The sequence below is a fragment of the Primulina eburnea genome, chromosome 1 (assembly GCF_022965805.1).
Source record: "Primulina eburnea isolate SZY01 chromosome 1, ASM2296580v1, whole genome shotgun sequence".
NCBI lineage: Eukaryota > Viridiplantae > Streptophyta > Magnoliopsida > Lamiales > Gesneriaceae > Primulina > Primulina eburnea.
This window is the reverse complement of record NC_133101.1, coordinates 14,844,559-14,861,350: the sequence shown is the minus strand read 5'-3', so window position 1 is coordinate 14,861,350 and position 16,792 is coordinate 14,844,559. Positions and strand designations below refer to the sequence as shown.

The following is a 16,792-nucleotide window of genomic DNA, read 5'->3' as shown; positions in this document are numbered from 1 at the left end:
TTTCGAAAGAACATCAAAACATGAGTTTTCGGATTTAATTTGAGCAGTCATACTAAAAACACCATAACTCACTCGTTTTTAATCCAAATAACTCTAATTTTATATCAAATCGAACGTATCAAAAATATATACGTTTTTGTAGTTGAAAGTTTTCTTAAAATACGTACCAAAATATTGCAGTTTTCGAAAGAACATCAAAACAGGAATTTTCGGATCTAAAATTTGTTCAAAACATATTCAATACATTTCTTGCTCAAACTTCTACATCATATATACATTTTTATGCTTAAAAACAACTCAACACATAATATGACATGATCGATGCAGCAAGAACATATTATACGTGCTTTTTGATATTTAAAAATATCGTAACGACGATGCCGAAGCGGAGACGATACGGGAGACGATCCGGGACGAACTTGGCTCAGTTTTCTTCAAAGAAAACTTACTAAATATATGCTGGAAATTTCAGAAAATATCAGCTCGATGAAGGGGAAAGGGAAGAGGAGGAAAATGGAGAGAAGAATTGATATGTAGGAGTTTTAAAAACATTTCATTCCTATAGTCAAAAGAGACAATATATGAAATGTCTTTTGTGTGTATATGATGTACGTGTGTGAGTGTATATATATATAATTGAATATATGTGTGAGTGATATGGAGATTATTGACACAAGAGTTTAAAACAAAATTCTCTTCTCCTTTAGTGAAATAAAATAATAGAATTGTGTGGGTGTGTGTGTATATATGACATGCGTGTATATGTGTGTGTAAATGTGTGAGTGTGTGTGTGAGTCAAAGTGTGTGTTTTAGATATATATATATATATATATATATATATATATATATATATATATATATATATATATATAGACACACACACACACATATAAACAATTGTAACATGTGTATATTAGTGAATCAATTAAGGCTATTTAACATGAATAAAATATATTTAAAATATTTAACATACTAATTTAAAATAAAACTCATATTTACCTTACTATAAATTTTTAATTTAAATAAGATACACAAATACTACAAATTCTAAAATTTTAAAATCAATTAATCATTTAAATAATTTAATTAGACTCTTAAATTTCTAAAATTAATTAAATTATTTAAAATACTTCATTCTTATCTTAAATAATATACTGCATAAAAATTTACTAAAAATCGTCCCGGTCTCCTTCCCTCGATCTCGCCTCGAATAATCGCCTGAAACATAAAACTCAAGAAAACATTTTAACGTACATTAAATAAACATAAATAATTAAAATAATAAATTTCATAAATTAAATAAATGCATGGATTTTACGTATACTGATTTTTGGGCTTTACAAATGTTGTAGTTCTTGAAATGGGTTTTTTTGGTCGAAGAATTCATTTTCCCGCTTCTTATTCGTGACAATAATGATTTCTGCTGAATTTTCGTCTCATTTATTTCTAATTGCGAGCCTATGGAAGCTTGTGCTATGCTATGGAAGTGAGGTTGTGTTAGTTGTGAAGTTCCCCAAAAATTTTTGAAACAATGTTTTTTGCATTTTGTTTATGACAGTGGACAAAAAGTAATTTCCTTTCTTTTCTTTAGCAATATCTACGTAATTGATAGTGCGTAAGTCTTATTTTTTCTTACATACAATTTAATTTTGAAATATACATTTTGTAACAGAAAATGTGTGGATTTTTGAGAACTGAAAATTCAAATACAATTTTGCATTGTGCATTTTGGTTAACATCCATTCCCGTTAATCGCGTATCCATTAAATCACATGTGTTAGTTTTTAATGTTCCTGTCATTTGTTTGGTAATCACACATAAATTTTCAGTTTTCGGTTGAGTTTACTGACAACATGGAGCAACGTAGAAAAATTGTAATCCTTCTACTGGTCAACCATATGTTATGTCAATCTTTTTTTATGTTATGTCTCCTAATATGAGAGCATACACGAATGGTCTCAATTACCCGTTGTGTCCGTCGAAGAGAAACTGCTTCGTACAGAATGATCGAATGAGTAAATGATGAATTGAGCAATTTGCATAGGATTATTGAAGTCGGAGATATCCAATGTGTGACTAACTTAAGGATGAATCAAAGCGTGTTTGCACGAATCTATTATTTTTTAACAAACTTAGGAGGGTTAGGTGATTCAAGATACGTACGAGTCAAAGAGAAAGTGGCTATGTTCTTGTCTATATTGGCGCATCATAAAAATAATCGGGTAGCTAGGCATGATTACATACGTAGTGGACAGACAGTTAGTGCTCATTTTCATGATGTTTTTAAAGCGTTGCTAAAGTTACATCCACTACTCCTTGTCAAGCCGTATCTTGTCGATGAAGATTGTAGAAACGAAACATGGAGGTGTTGTAAGGTAATACCTCATTTGGGTCGTTTATTTCTGAAGTTCAGTTTCCTTAATCTGTGGTTCGACGATATATATGTTATTTAAACATTGCTTACAGGGTTGCCTCGGCACATTGGATGGAACCCATATCGATGTACATGTCCTTTGCCGAGATAAAGCAAGATATAGAAATCGAAAAGGTACTATTGCGGTGAATGTATTTGGGGTATGTGACGGCAATATGAATTTCATCTACGCTCTGACGGGCTAGGATGGATCCGCGGCAGATGCTCGAGTTTTAAGAGATGCGCTAAACAGGGATGATTCATTGAGAGTTCCACGAGGTTATATCTATATTTGTGAAGATTCGATTTCTTTTTTCGTTTTTGTAGCAAGAGTTTCAACTAATGATTTGGTTACAAAGATTTTTCAACTTCTTAATTATTGACGTTACCAAAACGCAGGTTGTTATTATCTATGTGATAATGGATATGAAAATTTTGAGGGTTTCTTGACGCTGTATCGTCGTGTTAGGTATCATCGCGATGCTTGGGTCAATCGTGCTTGCGGTCCACAAGATTACAAGGAGTTGTTCAATTGGAGACACTCTCAAGCTCGGAACGTAATTGAAAGAGCATTTGGTTTGTTGAAAAAAGATGGTCCATCCTTCGAAGTCCTTCGTTTTACCCACTAAAAATTCAGAACCATATAATTTTGGCTTGCATTCTATTACATAATTTCATACGAACTCAAATGGATGAAGATCCAATGGACAATGTTGAAGAGTATGTTGGTAGCCCCGTTAATGACACATAAAATGCCTACATTAACAGTTTGGAGTCTTCAATTGAGTGAGATGCTTGGAGAGACGAGTTTGCAATGATGTGGAACATGAACAATTAAATTGCTTGTATTTCATTTCAAGTATTTGCTATTGTAATTTCAATTTCTTTGTATTAGTTTTTTTATTGTCAATTTACCAAGGTCCTGACATTATTCACTTATGTTCTGCAATTTTGTTTTTAAAAAATTGTTCAATATAGCTTAGGCACTATAGTTTGCTTCATATTTCCGTAGGTCTTTACTTCGTGAAGCATTATGACACAGTTGAAGTATGTTGTGTTTTGTACAGAGGCAGAGAAACAACTCAATTAACTGTATATGGATAGTGGAGCATAGTCTGCGAGCATTGTCGGTAGGAGCAAAAAACAAGACAAGACACGACGTAGTTGGAATGCTCGAGAAGAAGGAGTTCTAATATAAGCAATGAAAGATGTCATAACAAAGGGATGGAAAAGTGAGAATGGATTTAAGGCTGGTTATTTAAATCTGCTGGAGAATGCAATGCAGGAATCTATCCCCGGGAATAGCTTACGTGGAAATCCACATATCAATTCCAAGATCCACATGTGGAAGAAAACATATAGTACTACAGTTACATTATTAAGCAAAAGTGGTGTGGGCTGGAATGATTCTAATAACACAATCGATGTCACGGACGAGACATGGGAGGCAATCGTCAAGGTATTGTTTTCAATGTTTAGTTAATATTTGTTACGTAGTTGAAATTTCTTGTTTAATTTTTTGATTTGTCGTAGACCGACCCAACGTTACATTCAATGAGACAAAAGCAGTGGACACATTACCATGACTGTTGTGAGATATTTGGAAATGATCGTGCTACAAGTGAGCGCGCAACCAATTTTGAGAATGCACTTCATGAGGTCCTAAACATAGATAATGAACTACGTACTGTTGTGTGGCTTGCCGAGACACCTGCATTTAGCACAGTTGATGCTGCTGAAGACTCTAAATCTGAGACTAATACGCCATCATCAAAACCTAAGGAATGTGTAACTTCGAAGATTAAGAAAAATAAGAAAGCCACTGATGACGAACAGACAATTGTTGAAGCCATCAAAAATCTCGCCGACATAACGAAAACCACAATGAAAGATTTGATCAAGAAGCTTGCTGCAGAGGACAAGCTTTTAGATGCACAAGATCGGGTGTTGAATGCATTGGACGAGATAACTCATCTTTCGGAGGACGAGCAAGTGCTTGCTGCTAAGTTTTTGTTTAACAACCACAACGAATTGGCTCTGTTTCAACGATTAGGTCATTGAGGAAAGATTTTTTTGGTGAATAGGCTTTTGGCCGGACAATAATGGGTGAAGAAGATATGTATTTTGTGAAGATAAATCATTTTGAATCGTACATGTATCACCTCTATGCTTCCGGTCTTTTTGAAGGTCATTGAACCAGTACTTGTTTTGGTTATGTGTTTTGTTCATTTTGAGTATGTTTCATGGATAAGCACCTTCTCCTTGTGTAAAAAGTAGTATATGTAGGTGTACGATTTCAAAAAAATTATGCATTTGTGGTAACTTTTGTTCATCACAGTGGTACTTAATGAAAATGTGATAGCTTTTTATTATCATCAACATGAATACATTCGTGTACACAACATAGAATGAAGGAAAATGCACATGTTGTGTGTTGACTGTGCAATTATGACGTTTAGCAGGAAAAAAAACAACAATTGCACAAAAAATAATATGATTTTTTAGCCTAATAACACTCCTTTCTCATTACTTTGCAACGTTCACATACAAAATGTTGGTACAAAGTCTGCTCCTCCCCATCGTTGGAGACAGTACTAACAACGTTCCTACTCTACTAACATGGTGTCAAAAGGGATAGTACTATACCATGGATTCAAAAGTGTGGGGGAAAGAACAAAACCTTTTCTACTCTTAAACCTGCTACCCACTGGACTCAGTGGTGAGGTCAATTACGAGTATGGCCGATTCGCAGTTAGGTCAACTACTAACTTCGGAGTTTGCTTTACACCACTTGTGATATACACCAGCTTTTCTTCCAATAAAGACAACATATGTTTTAGGCTGCATTCAAAGATGTTTCATTAGAGACCCGAGAAGAGTTAATAGTATATACAAGTACAACTAAGTCATTTCAACAAATCAACATAAATTAACTACACAAATCCGTAAACTGTCATACAGAACATTTTTTTACTAACATACTTAATATATTTTTACATCATGTTTAACCCAATAATATATCAAAATATTGGATTCACATTGAAGATATTTTTCACACAATAACAAACAAACATAAATAGACATAAAGAGAGACTAGTACATGTCACTTTACATTCAGGAAAAACATGAGCAATGTATTTTAATGGAATCTAACCTATCTGTTGGATTTGTAATATGGTCAGGTTAACATACCAAAGATAATACACAAAAATTGAAAAAAGAACCAAAAAAAGGTCTCAACTGCCAATTCGAAAATCTAAAATATTTATAAAAAAAAATTCAGTTGTCGTCGGTCCATATAATTGTGCGATCTCACGGTGATGAAATCAGAAATCGGAAAGAGAGTGTTCCACCAACAGATGACGTAAGGGTTAGAATTTAGGTTTAGGAAGAAAATCTCGCGGGTCAAATTTGTACCCCATATTTGAAGTTGGAAGGATATTGTAGTAAAATAAATACTTACCCACTACTATTCCAGGTCTGAAAAATTGTACCAAACAAGAAGCACAATTATCTCAATTACTATATGTCCTTTGGAGCATTTTGGTTATTACAATAAAATTTGCAAAATTAATCCATTATTTTAAAATCATATCAAACACGATTTTATTTATCCCACCATATTATTAACCGATATATCACATTTTTTAATCACTCGAATTACTAATCATTTACTTATCACATCACACATATCAAATGTAGCCGTAAGATCTAATTATTATCCTGCATTGATGGATTAAGAAATTAGAGTTGAAGGGGCTAGAACTTATTGTATAATAAGGTATATATTATTAGTAAAAATATAAAATAGATCACCCAAACTCTAATTTTAAATAAATCACAAAAATATAGTTCTTTCACTATTCATGAAAAACATATTCACGGAAAAATATTCAAAATCTCGATTTGGTAAAATATTAATGAAAAGTTAAATCGATATCGTATTTAAATATAAACTCTAAGTTTCCAAAGCTATCTGGATAAGACATAAATATCATAGTAATATTTGAATATGGTTCTAAATACTCAATAGACAATAAAATTCAGCAAAAAAAAAAAAAAAAGTCTCGACCATGCTAAATAAAAATTCTCTCGTCAATGTTCGTTAAAATTTAAATGATTGCGGAGTGCTTTAAGGTCTTCGGAAGTGTACTGTCTTTGATCCGGATTTGCTCAGTAGTCAACCCCTCCTATCTCAACATCATCATCACCTTCCCAAAATATTTATGAGGATTGGTTTATGTTATGAACAAAAAGTATTTGTAAGGTTTAAGATGATCTGCATACATTTTATTTAAAAGCTAAAAGTAATTTTAGTTGATGTAATTTTAAATGCATGTGATTGTGTGTGTGTGTGTCTAATTATTATCCTACATCGACGGATTAAGTAATTTTAAATGCATGTGATTATGTAATTTATGATCCAATCAAAGATAACTCCGAGAACTAGAAATCTTCCGTTGACAATATTTCCATGAAATGAATCTATAAATCACATTAATCAAAAGAACATAAGATGATGGGTTGACACGTAAAATTTTTGCACAGATTAAGCAGTCTACAAGAAAAATCATATCTCATTCGTTTCTCACTTAAGAATTCTGAATTTACTATCCAATCGAAGATAATATCGAGTGCTACAACTCATCAGTTGACAACATTTCAGGAAAATGAACCTATAAATCATAGAGTTTAAAAGACCAGGGAGTAATTTTTTAGACTTGCTGAGATTTTCAGATTTTTGGCTCTTTAAAATTCCTTGCCCAAAACGTGGATACAAATCGTTTTTCAATCAAGACATCAATAAAACACATAATATGATTTGATTGATGCAAAAAAATGGTTTAGAACGTATATTTGCATTTAAAATGCTCGAAATTTGAATATCAGCACCAAAGAGCACGATTGGGAGACGACTCTTCTTCCCTTTCCTAACTATAAATTCACGTTTTCTACTGGTTTTTGCATAGCTAGGTCTTGGCAACTTCAGCGGCTAGGAACAAAAGGTTTTCTCCTCTTTTTTTTTTTTTTTAATTGGGTCCTTTTAAGCTTAGTACAAATAAGCCTTAATTAATCATCTCCATTCTAATTATTTAAGTTCATTAAGCCTAATAAAACTCTGCATGTAATGTTAAATTATAAAAATTTTTGAATTTATACTTTATCGAATTCGATTTTTAGAGTAAAATAATTATCGGCTTGCAAATAAATACTAAATCTATACAATTTAGAAAGTTCCTCTTCTAAATAAAATATTTTTGAGCCTCCTAATAATAAAAAAAATATTTTAATAATATTTTATCGCAATCGTCCCGATCTCCTTCCCTCGGCCAAGCATCGATATTCGCCTGAGAATGCTCAATTTCAATAAAATATCAAATTTTTTAACATAAACTGTTAGGACCGAGCTTGCCGCTTTACCAAAAGCTATAGCTAGTGGTAATTGCCAAATCTTTTAAACCGCACATCAGCTCAAGCACCACAGTTCGATCGCTCTATCAAGCAGGGATAATTATTGTACTCAACATGAAACGTCTCCCCTTTTTAATGCTTAAAAAGTACTAGAAATTTTTTTTAAACACTCAATTTTTGGCCATGTACATTTACCACATGAAAATATTTTACCCCTTAAAATAAAACACCAACCAACTAGCATTTTAAAAATCAAGTGCAATAGTCAAAAAATGAAATCGACAACTGTTTTACAAAACCTAAAAAGCAATAAATTTGAAAAGTATAGCTCATACTAAATCTCCCAAAAATCTCTCAAAAGCATAAATAAATAGTCTTAAAATCTTTAACGTAAATCATGAATCAAAAATCGTAAATGCGGAAAAAGTAGAAGCGCTGGTCCTCGAGTTGTGTGCACCTTTAATCCATTCAAATCATCCATCAAGACCTCCCTCAATCTCACATGCATCCATCACACATAGTGAGTCTAAAGACTCAACACACCATAATCTTTATAACAAATAATATGTATAAAACCACATGCTTCAGTGAAAATACTTTTACGTAAAAAAAATAACTTTTTCATGACATGCAAACATAAAATTTAACTTTTTCTTTTGTGAGGCCCGGGGCCGAAAAGGGCGGGGGGTGATCGCCGGTGCCATGAGGTGGCACGGACAATGAGCGGCTCCTGGCAGGCTTCTAGGTGGAGAGAACATGAATGAACCGTTCTTACACCGGAAGGAGAGGGATTTCGAGACTGTTCAATGTAATGGACTGTACAGTTGAAGATGGCTTAAAAGATTTGATTTGTGCTACTCATATCACGAAGGTGCATCTTCTTTTCGGTAGCTCATCACATAAGAACTCCAAAGTTAAGCGTGCTTGACTTGGAGCAATTTTGGGATGGGTGACCTCCTGGGAAGTTTCCCAGGGTGCGTGTGAGTGAGGACATAAGCACGCTGGAAAGACTCGTCTTGATACAGTGAGGACAGTCGTCGAATCTGGGGCGTTAGAGTTGGTATTAGAGCCGACCTCTCCGAGTACGGTATGGTTCGGGGACGAACCAAGCGGAAGCTGATGGGCATGTGAGTCCCGGGGCCGAAGAAGGCGGACGGTGATCGCCGGTGCCATGAGGTGGCACGGACAATGAGCGGCTCCTGGCAGGCTTCTAGGTGGAGAGAACATGAATGAACCGTTCTTACACCGGAAGGAGAGGGATTCCGAGACTGTTCAATGTAATGGACTGTACAGTTGAAGATGGCTTAAAAAATTTGATTTGTGCTACTTATACCACGAAGGTGCATCTTCTTTTCGGTAGCTCATCACATAAGAACTCCAAAGTTAAGCGTGCTTGACTTGGAGCAATTTTGGGATGGGTGACCTCCTGGGAAGTTTCCCAGGGTGCGTGTGAGTGAGGACATAAGCACGCTGGAAAGACTCGTCTTGATACAGTGAGGACAGTCGTTGAATCTGGGGCGTTAGAGTTGGTATTAGAGCCGACCTCTCCGAGTACGGTATGGTTCGGGGACGAACCAAGCGGAAGCTGGTGGGCATGTGAGTCCCGGGGCCGAAGAGGGCGGACGGTGATCGCCGGTGCCATGAGGTGGCACGGACAATGAGCGGCTCCTGGCAGGCTTCTAGGTGGAGAGAACATGAATGAACCGTTCTTACACCGGAAGGAGAGGGATTCCGAGACTGTTCAATGTAATGGACTGTACAGTTGAAGATGGCTTAAAAGATTTGATTTGTGCTACTCATATCACGAAGGTGCATCTTCTTTTCGGTAGCTCATCACATAAGAACTCCAAAGTTAAGCGTGCTTGACTTGGAGCAATTTTGGGATGGGTGACCTCCTGGGAAGTTTCCCAGGGTGCGTGTGAGTGAGGACATAAGCACGCTGGAAAGACTCGTCTTGATACAGTGAGGACAGTCGTCGAATCTGGGGCGTTAGAGTTGGTATTAGAGCCGACCTCTCCGAGTACGGTATGGTTCGGGGACGAACCAAGCGGAAGCTGGTGGGCATGTGAGTCCCGGGGCCGAAGAGGGCGGACGGTGATCGCCGGTGCCATGAGGTGGCACGGACAATGAGCGGCTCCTGGCAGGCTTCTAGGTGGAGAGAACATGAATGAACCGTTCTTACACCGGAAGGAGAGGGATTCCGAGACTGTTCAATGTAACAGTTGAAGATGGCTTAAAAAATTTGATTTGTGCTACTCATACCACGAAGGTGCATCTTCTTTTCGGTAGCTCATCACATAAGAACTCCAAAGTTAAGCGTGCTTGACTTGGAGCAATTTTGGGATGGGTGACCTCCTGGGAAGTTTCCCAGGGTGCGTGTGAGTGAGGACATAAGCACGCTGGAAAGACTCGTCTTGATACAGTGAGGACAGTCGTCGAATCTGGGGCGTTACATCTTTTTTCCTCAACATGACATAAAACCTTTAACATGATCGTAAATATATTCCTTTTTCTTTTTCCTTTGTCTTTTCCTTTTCCTTTGTTGAATTCAGATCGTTAATTGTGACTTTCCTCAACATGACATAAACCTCAAAAATCGATGGATCCATCTACATGTAACCACAGTACTGGGTGGCGGGGACATCAGCGACACTCTCACCGTTCAACTGAGCATTGGCCTATCCTCTTTCGAATAGAAATACGATCGTCGGGGCTCCCTCTGGGGCCTTCTCCCATAAGTGGGCTCTCTCTGAGGCCTTCTCCTCTCACGATATTCTCATTCTTACCTCATATCCTCATATCCTCAATAGTAACAATAGAAGTACGATCGTCGGGTTCCCACTGGGACCATAACCCTCACGATATCTCCAATGTAACCACGTAATAGTCAGATTTACTTCACTTCCTTCAACGTTTCTTATTCTCATCACTTTATAAAAATCATGCATTACATATAATTTTGTTTTTGAAACCAAGCATGCAACATGTCTTTTAAATGTCTTCTTTAATTCATAAAAATCCTACAGACATTTAAAAATCATAATTTAATCATGAACATTTCATAAACATTTAAAAATAATCATAATATCATAAAAACAGCATTTAGGGCACTGACATGACGTTTACTAATATTTAGGTGTAAAAAGACTGTTTTACCACTGAACTTGACATTTTACGTTTTTGACTTTTTTCTTGATTTCTTAACTCTAACATGTCTCAAATAATTATTTAAGCTTACGTGAATTTTCTAATATTTTTATTTGGCTTAAATTGATCACTTTTAATTTAATCTTTAAATATGACGTATTAATGCGTTTTAATCACGAATTGAACCAACCCTTAATATAAAATTTCCAAATCGAAGAAATTAGACTTTTAATAATTATTTGAGCTCAAATATAATTTTTTCATAATTATATAAAGCATAAAACTAGGCGTTTCAATTAACTCGTTAATTAGCGTTTCGTGCGGCGATTAAATCCTGAATAAATCCAAAACTCGTTATTTTAATCCCAAATTTTAAACATAACATTTTTAAGATTTATTCTACCCTTCCAAGTCATGGACCACCCCTGTGGACCCATGGATTCAATTTTAGTCTAATTAAATTCGAAATTGACACCTTATCGAACACACCGAGCCATCTCCTAATTTACTCGAGCCACGCCCGAGCCACCTTGAGCCAAAACCTAGCCAACCCATCTAAGAACCCTCCTGACCAAGTCCAGCCCAAAGAACCAACCCTGGCCCGCTCAAAACTTGCTGGACAGTAGACCACCTGTATGAATGTGGGTGCGTGAGTATGCATCCTTGGTGTATTAGGTTTCCTTGTCAACTAGGACACCTCCCGGCCTTAACCACTCGACCCCTCACGACACTAACCCTCCCTGGACCACGCCCAGACCAAGCCAAGACCAACCCAGCCACGAGAAACCCAAGCCTGAAGCACCTAAACCAAAGAACACCAGCTTCGCGACTTGCTCTCCCTCACGGCTTCCATTGTTTCCTCGGCCAACAGTGACCCAGCCACTCCAGCCCCTGCCCATGACCCTTGGACCCTGATGGACCTACCCTGAGCCACCTAGCCCTAGGAGCGAGCCCCCTTGGTTGTTGTCATCACAGATCACGCGAGAGGAGTCTCTGCTGCATGGGACTCCTCCAAGGCTGCTCACCAGGGGTCCTAGCCATGCTAGAACCATTCCTGACCCTGACGCTCGTCCAGAACTAGCACCCCTCGAGACCTGGTCGAGCCCTCTTGCCCCATGCTTAGTGATCGAGCCACATGAACCACAACCAATCACACAAACTTACGGTTTTTGTTCTTTTGTGTTTCTTACGGTTCCAGCTTTTGTTCTTGTGTGTGTGCAGCATATTGTGCATGATTCTAGGCCCTTGAATTCGTTTAAAACATGCCCTATATCATCCTAATTCATGGCAGCCCCTTTTACAACATAAAAACATGATTTTGGCATCAATAACTCAAGTTTCCCCATATGTGCATGCAATATTCCGAAAATAATCATAGAACTTTATGCTTTTCATACACACGATATTTAAAACGATAATACGATGTGATAGATGAGAAAAAGAAGAGGTATGACGTACCTTTGCATTTTAAACGCACGATTTCTCGTTGACGATTACGAAAAACGGCGACGACAACCTTGGCTTGAAACTCCCTAGAGCTTTCTCGATATTTTTCTTCAAAATATGATATGTTGTGTGGTCGTGTGTTTGAGTGAGTTTTGGAAGAACAAAATTCTGAAAAGTGAGCGTGAATTGTGTCATGGTTTAGGGTAGGGTTTGAGTATTAAATAGTTAATTATTTACTAATTAGGCTTAAGCCCACCAAGTAGGTAAATTAGGCCCATTAGTATTTAATTAACTTAATAAAATAATTTTTTTAAAATGCGTTTGTGAATTTATTAGTCGGGTTGCCAAAAAGTTCACATTTTTTATGAAAAGTCCAACACCGATAAAATTACATCCCGGCGTATAAAATCACCTCAAAATCCCTTATTTTCAAAAATAATAAAAAACATCACCCTTATTTTAATTAATTAAAAACAATTAACCAATAAAAATATTTTCTATTTTTCAGCCCTCAGTCTCCGTTCCTCGATCGCAACTCGAATAACCTTTAAAAAATACATTTTTATGCAACGATGTAGAAAAATATATTTTAAACATATAAATATTCACAACATAATTAATTCATACTAATAAAACATTTAATTAAAATACAAGAGAATTTAATTGAAGGGAAATATAATTTCCATATTAAATTGATTTCCCTAATATTATCTTTTCCTTGTCTATTTGATTGAGTATAATATTTAATTATGGTTTTGCCTTTCTAGACAATTATGTTAAGATTTTATTGTGATTTTCTTCCTTAAATTTAATATTGATTAGATTATGTGGAATATTTTGTTTTACTTTTCTAGATATTATCTTTGTGATAAATATCTTCTAGATATAATATTTATGATAATGATTTATATGATATGGTATTATTGATTTGTTTCTAATAGAATTATTGTTTACCATATCTTATACATTTCTTTATGGAAGATAAATTCTAGGAGAGATGAAAGCTATAAATAAGAAGTGATCAACGTGAGGTGAGGAGTGTGAATAGAGAGAAGATTGTAGAGAGAGAGACTAAGAGAAATTCATAGAGTTTAAGTGGAGGAGTTTTTTTGTGGGAAAGTTTTCGTGTGAGGTTCTTGGAGTTTTCTTCGTGGGAAAGTTTTCGTGGTGGTCTCTCTTCCTCGATCAAATATTCACTCACATGTGAACGTTCAGAATTTCAGAGAAAACTTTATTCAAGAGACGTTGCTGTTTTGAAGAGTGTTGGTTTACGTGTTGCCCTGAATGTTGCCAACATCTACAGACAACATCCGTAACGATGTTGGCTGAAGATCGTGTTTAGCTGCTCGTGTTTTTAGGGATCTCGTTTTTGCTTTCTTATTCATGTTTTAATATTGTTGGTTGTTTTTAGAAAGCTTTATTTTCTCAAAGTGTTGAGGAAATTGATTTTTGTAAAAATCACTAGTGATAGGTTTTTGTGAACGGTTAAGTTTTCTAGTGATTAATTTTTGCCAAAAGGCACCGCACAAGTATTTATACTTGTCCATATTTAATCTTGTCCATCTATTTATTTAAAGTGAATTTGTGTTATTAATTTTCCGCTGCATGTAGATGTTGTCCGAGATGTTGTAAAATCTGGCACAACATTTAATTCTGATAAAACACAAATTTATTATTTTTAATCTTATTCTGATATTTTGATAATCTTTAGCATCTGTCAGACAAAATAAACCTAACAAGTGGTATCAGAGCCAACTCTTAATATACTACGTGCTTATTCTGGTTTTTATTTTGTTTTGACAGAAATATTTAATGGACACATCACTTGCAAACAGAGAACTTCGACCACCAGCTCCTAAATCTCCTGTCCAACAACAGTTTCGATCAAGGAATGAAGAAAAACGATGGCTACAAGTGAATCCTTTAGGTGTTGCCCTAGGTGTTGCCACACCTGGCCGCAACATCTGCAAAAATTCAGTGTGTTTGAAATCCACAACTTCTGGAAATTCAAGTGGAGATGATGAATCAGAAGCTGATGATGAAGAAATCACTCTTGAGAGTGTGCAAAAGCTTTATGAAGAGTTGTTTGAAGATTGGACCAAAAGAAACAAGTTGAACTCAAGTCTTATGAAGGAGAACATTGATCTAAAAGCCGTATTTGCCAAACTAGAGGTAATTTTGAGCAAAACGGATTTGGAACTTGGTAAAACCAAAGAAGAATTTCAAAAGACAACTGAAACTTTGTCCAAGTTTAATTCAAGCACATCCAAGCTTGATTCCATACTTTTAATGGGAAGAGATGACAAGAAAAGCTTAAGCTTCAAAGACAGTGTGTTTGAGATTGACGAATCTTCCAAGTCGACTATCTTTGTGAAGGGAAAAGATGATACATCCACACAACCACAATCCAAGTCGCCTATCAAAAGCTCTCCTCCAAAAAGACAAACTGCGGCACCCATTCCTAGGAAAAGAAAACGAAGGTACGTATGTCATTACTGCTTTAAGCCTTGTCATATCAGGCCCTACTGTTTTAAACTCAGGGATGACTGCATGAATCGAAAGTCGAGCAAGATGTTGCCCCGAATTTTGTCCAACACTTCCCGCAACATCTCCCACATGACAGGTAAAAACTCGCTGTAATGTTGTCTATACTTCATTGAAAACTAATACTGCAGGTCATTGGTACTTTGATAATGGAAGCTCACGCAACATGACAGGCTCAAGAGAACATCTCATCGATTATGTTGAACAAAATTGTGGTAGAGTGACCTATGGAGGGGGAGCTAAAGGAAAAATTGTTGGAAAGGGTACTTTGAAAGTTGAAGGACTACCAAAGCTCCACAATGTGCTTCATGTTGAAGGATTAAATTAAAATTTGATAAGCATAAGCCAATTGTGTGATGATAATTTGCTTGTTAAGTTTAATAAACATACTTGTGAAGTTTTTGATGAATCTAACAGGTGCATTATGACAGGTACAAGGTCTTCGGATAACTTCTACCAAATAGGTGAAGATCTTTCATGCAAACATGTGCAAATCACTGAACTTGACATTTGGCATCAAAAACTCGAACATGCAAGCTTCAAAACCTTAAAGAACTTGAGTAAGTACGATGCAATACGAGGTATGCCTAATCTTTCATTTGGTATACCATTTGTGTGCGGAGATTGTCAAAAAGGTAAGCAGACTCGCGCGTCACACACAGTGTTGCCATCATCTGGGACAATATGCTGTCTGGAGTTACTACATATGGATCTTATGGGTCCTATGGAAGTTGAAAGTTTCGGACGTAAGAAATATTCCTTTGTGTGTGTAGATGACTTTTCACAATTTTCTTGGGTAATTTTTATTAGGGAAAAGTCAGACACTTTCGATGTGTTTAAAAAATTGATCACAAGGATTACAAACTTTCATAATTTGAAAGTGAGAAGGATAAGGACTGACCATGGTAAGGAATTAGAAAACACTTCATTCTCATCTTTTTGTGACAAAAAAGGTATTTCACAATAATTTTCTGCTCCAAAGACACCACAACCAAATAGGATAGCCGAACGTAAGAATAGAACACTTCAAGAAATGGCAAGGGTGATATTGACTTCAAAGTGTATTTCAAAGCATTTTTGGGCAGAAGCCCTTAACACCGCTTGCCACATTTCAAATAGGGTGTATTTGAGAAGTGGTTCGACTATGACATCGTATGAGATAATTATGGGAAAGAAGCCTAACCTTAAATATTTTCAAGTTTTTGGTTGTGTGTGCTATGTTTTGAATGACAGGGATAAACTTGCAAAATTTGACTCAAAGAGTGATAAGTGTTTGTTTTTAGGATATGCCACTAATAGTCGTGCTTATCGGATGTTTAATCTTAGAACTAGGACTATTATGGAATCCATTAATGTTGTTTTTGATGACCTTGCAGATCTCAAAAAAAAAAAAACAGCTGAAGATGATGTGGATGAGTTTCTGGAAATTCCAATATCACTGAAAAATGCAGATGTTGCCCCAGATGTTGCAACATCTGACACAACACTTGACACTGAAGTCACTGAAGCTGAGGACGAAAAGAATAACGATGATGGACAGAATATTCCAAGTAAAATTCAGAAAAATCATCCATCATCTCAAATAATTGGAAGTATGCATGAAGGTGTCCAAACTCGAAAGAAAGAAAAAATGGATTACCGAAAGATGGCTGGACTTACTTGCATGAGGTCCTTATAGTCACAGATTAAGTGAATATCTACTAGAAATTGGCTTCAAACGAGGTGAGGTAGACAAAACTCTTTTTATTCAGAAATCTAAAGTTGAGATTCTTATTTGTCAAGTCTATGTTGATGATTTCTCACAATTTTCATGGGTTAGTTTCATTAGAG

The 16,792-nt window shown here is 36.0% G+C and overlaps 1 protein-coding gene across 2 annotated transcripts; it reads left to right on the top strand.

Moving 5' to 3' along the window:
• The first annotated feature begins 1,689 nt into the window (after window positions 1–1,689).
• Window positions 1,690–4,660, top strand: LOC140811553 (uncharacterized). 2 transcript variants are annotated; one of them, XM_073169503.1, is made up of 4 exons: window positions 1,690–2,375; window positions 2,467–2,692; window positions 3,481–3,872; window positions 3,947–4,660. In XM_073169503.1, exons 3-4 carry the CDS (start codon window positions 3,615–3,617, stop codon window positions 4,472–4,474), a joined length of 786 nt encoding a protein of 261 aa, XP_073025604.1. In that variant the 5' UTR covers window positions 1,690–2,375; window positions 2,467–2,692; window positions 3,481–3,614; the 3' UTR covers window positions 4,475–4,660. The 2 variants fall into 2 exon arrangements, 1 of the variants encoding a protein (XP_073025604.1); XR_012113490.1 differs by lacking the exons at window positions 3,481–3,872; window positions 3,947–4,660 and adding an exon at window positions 2,813–3,174.
• The last annotated feature ends 12,132 nt before the right edge of the window (window positions 4,661–16,792 follow it).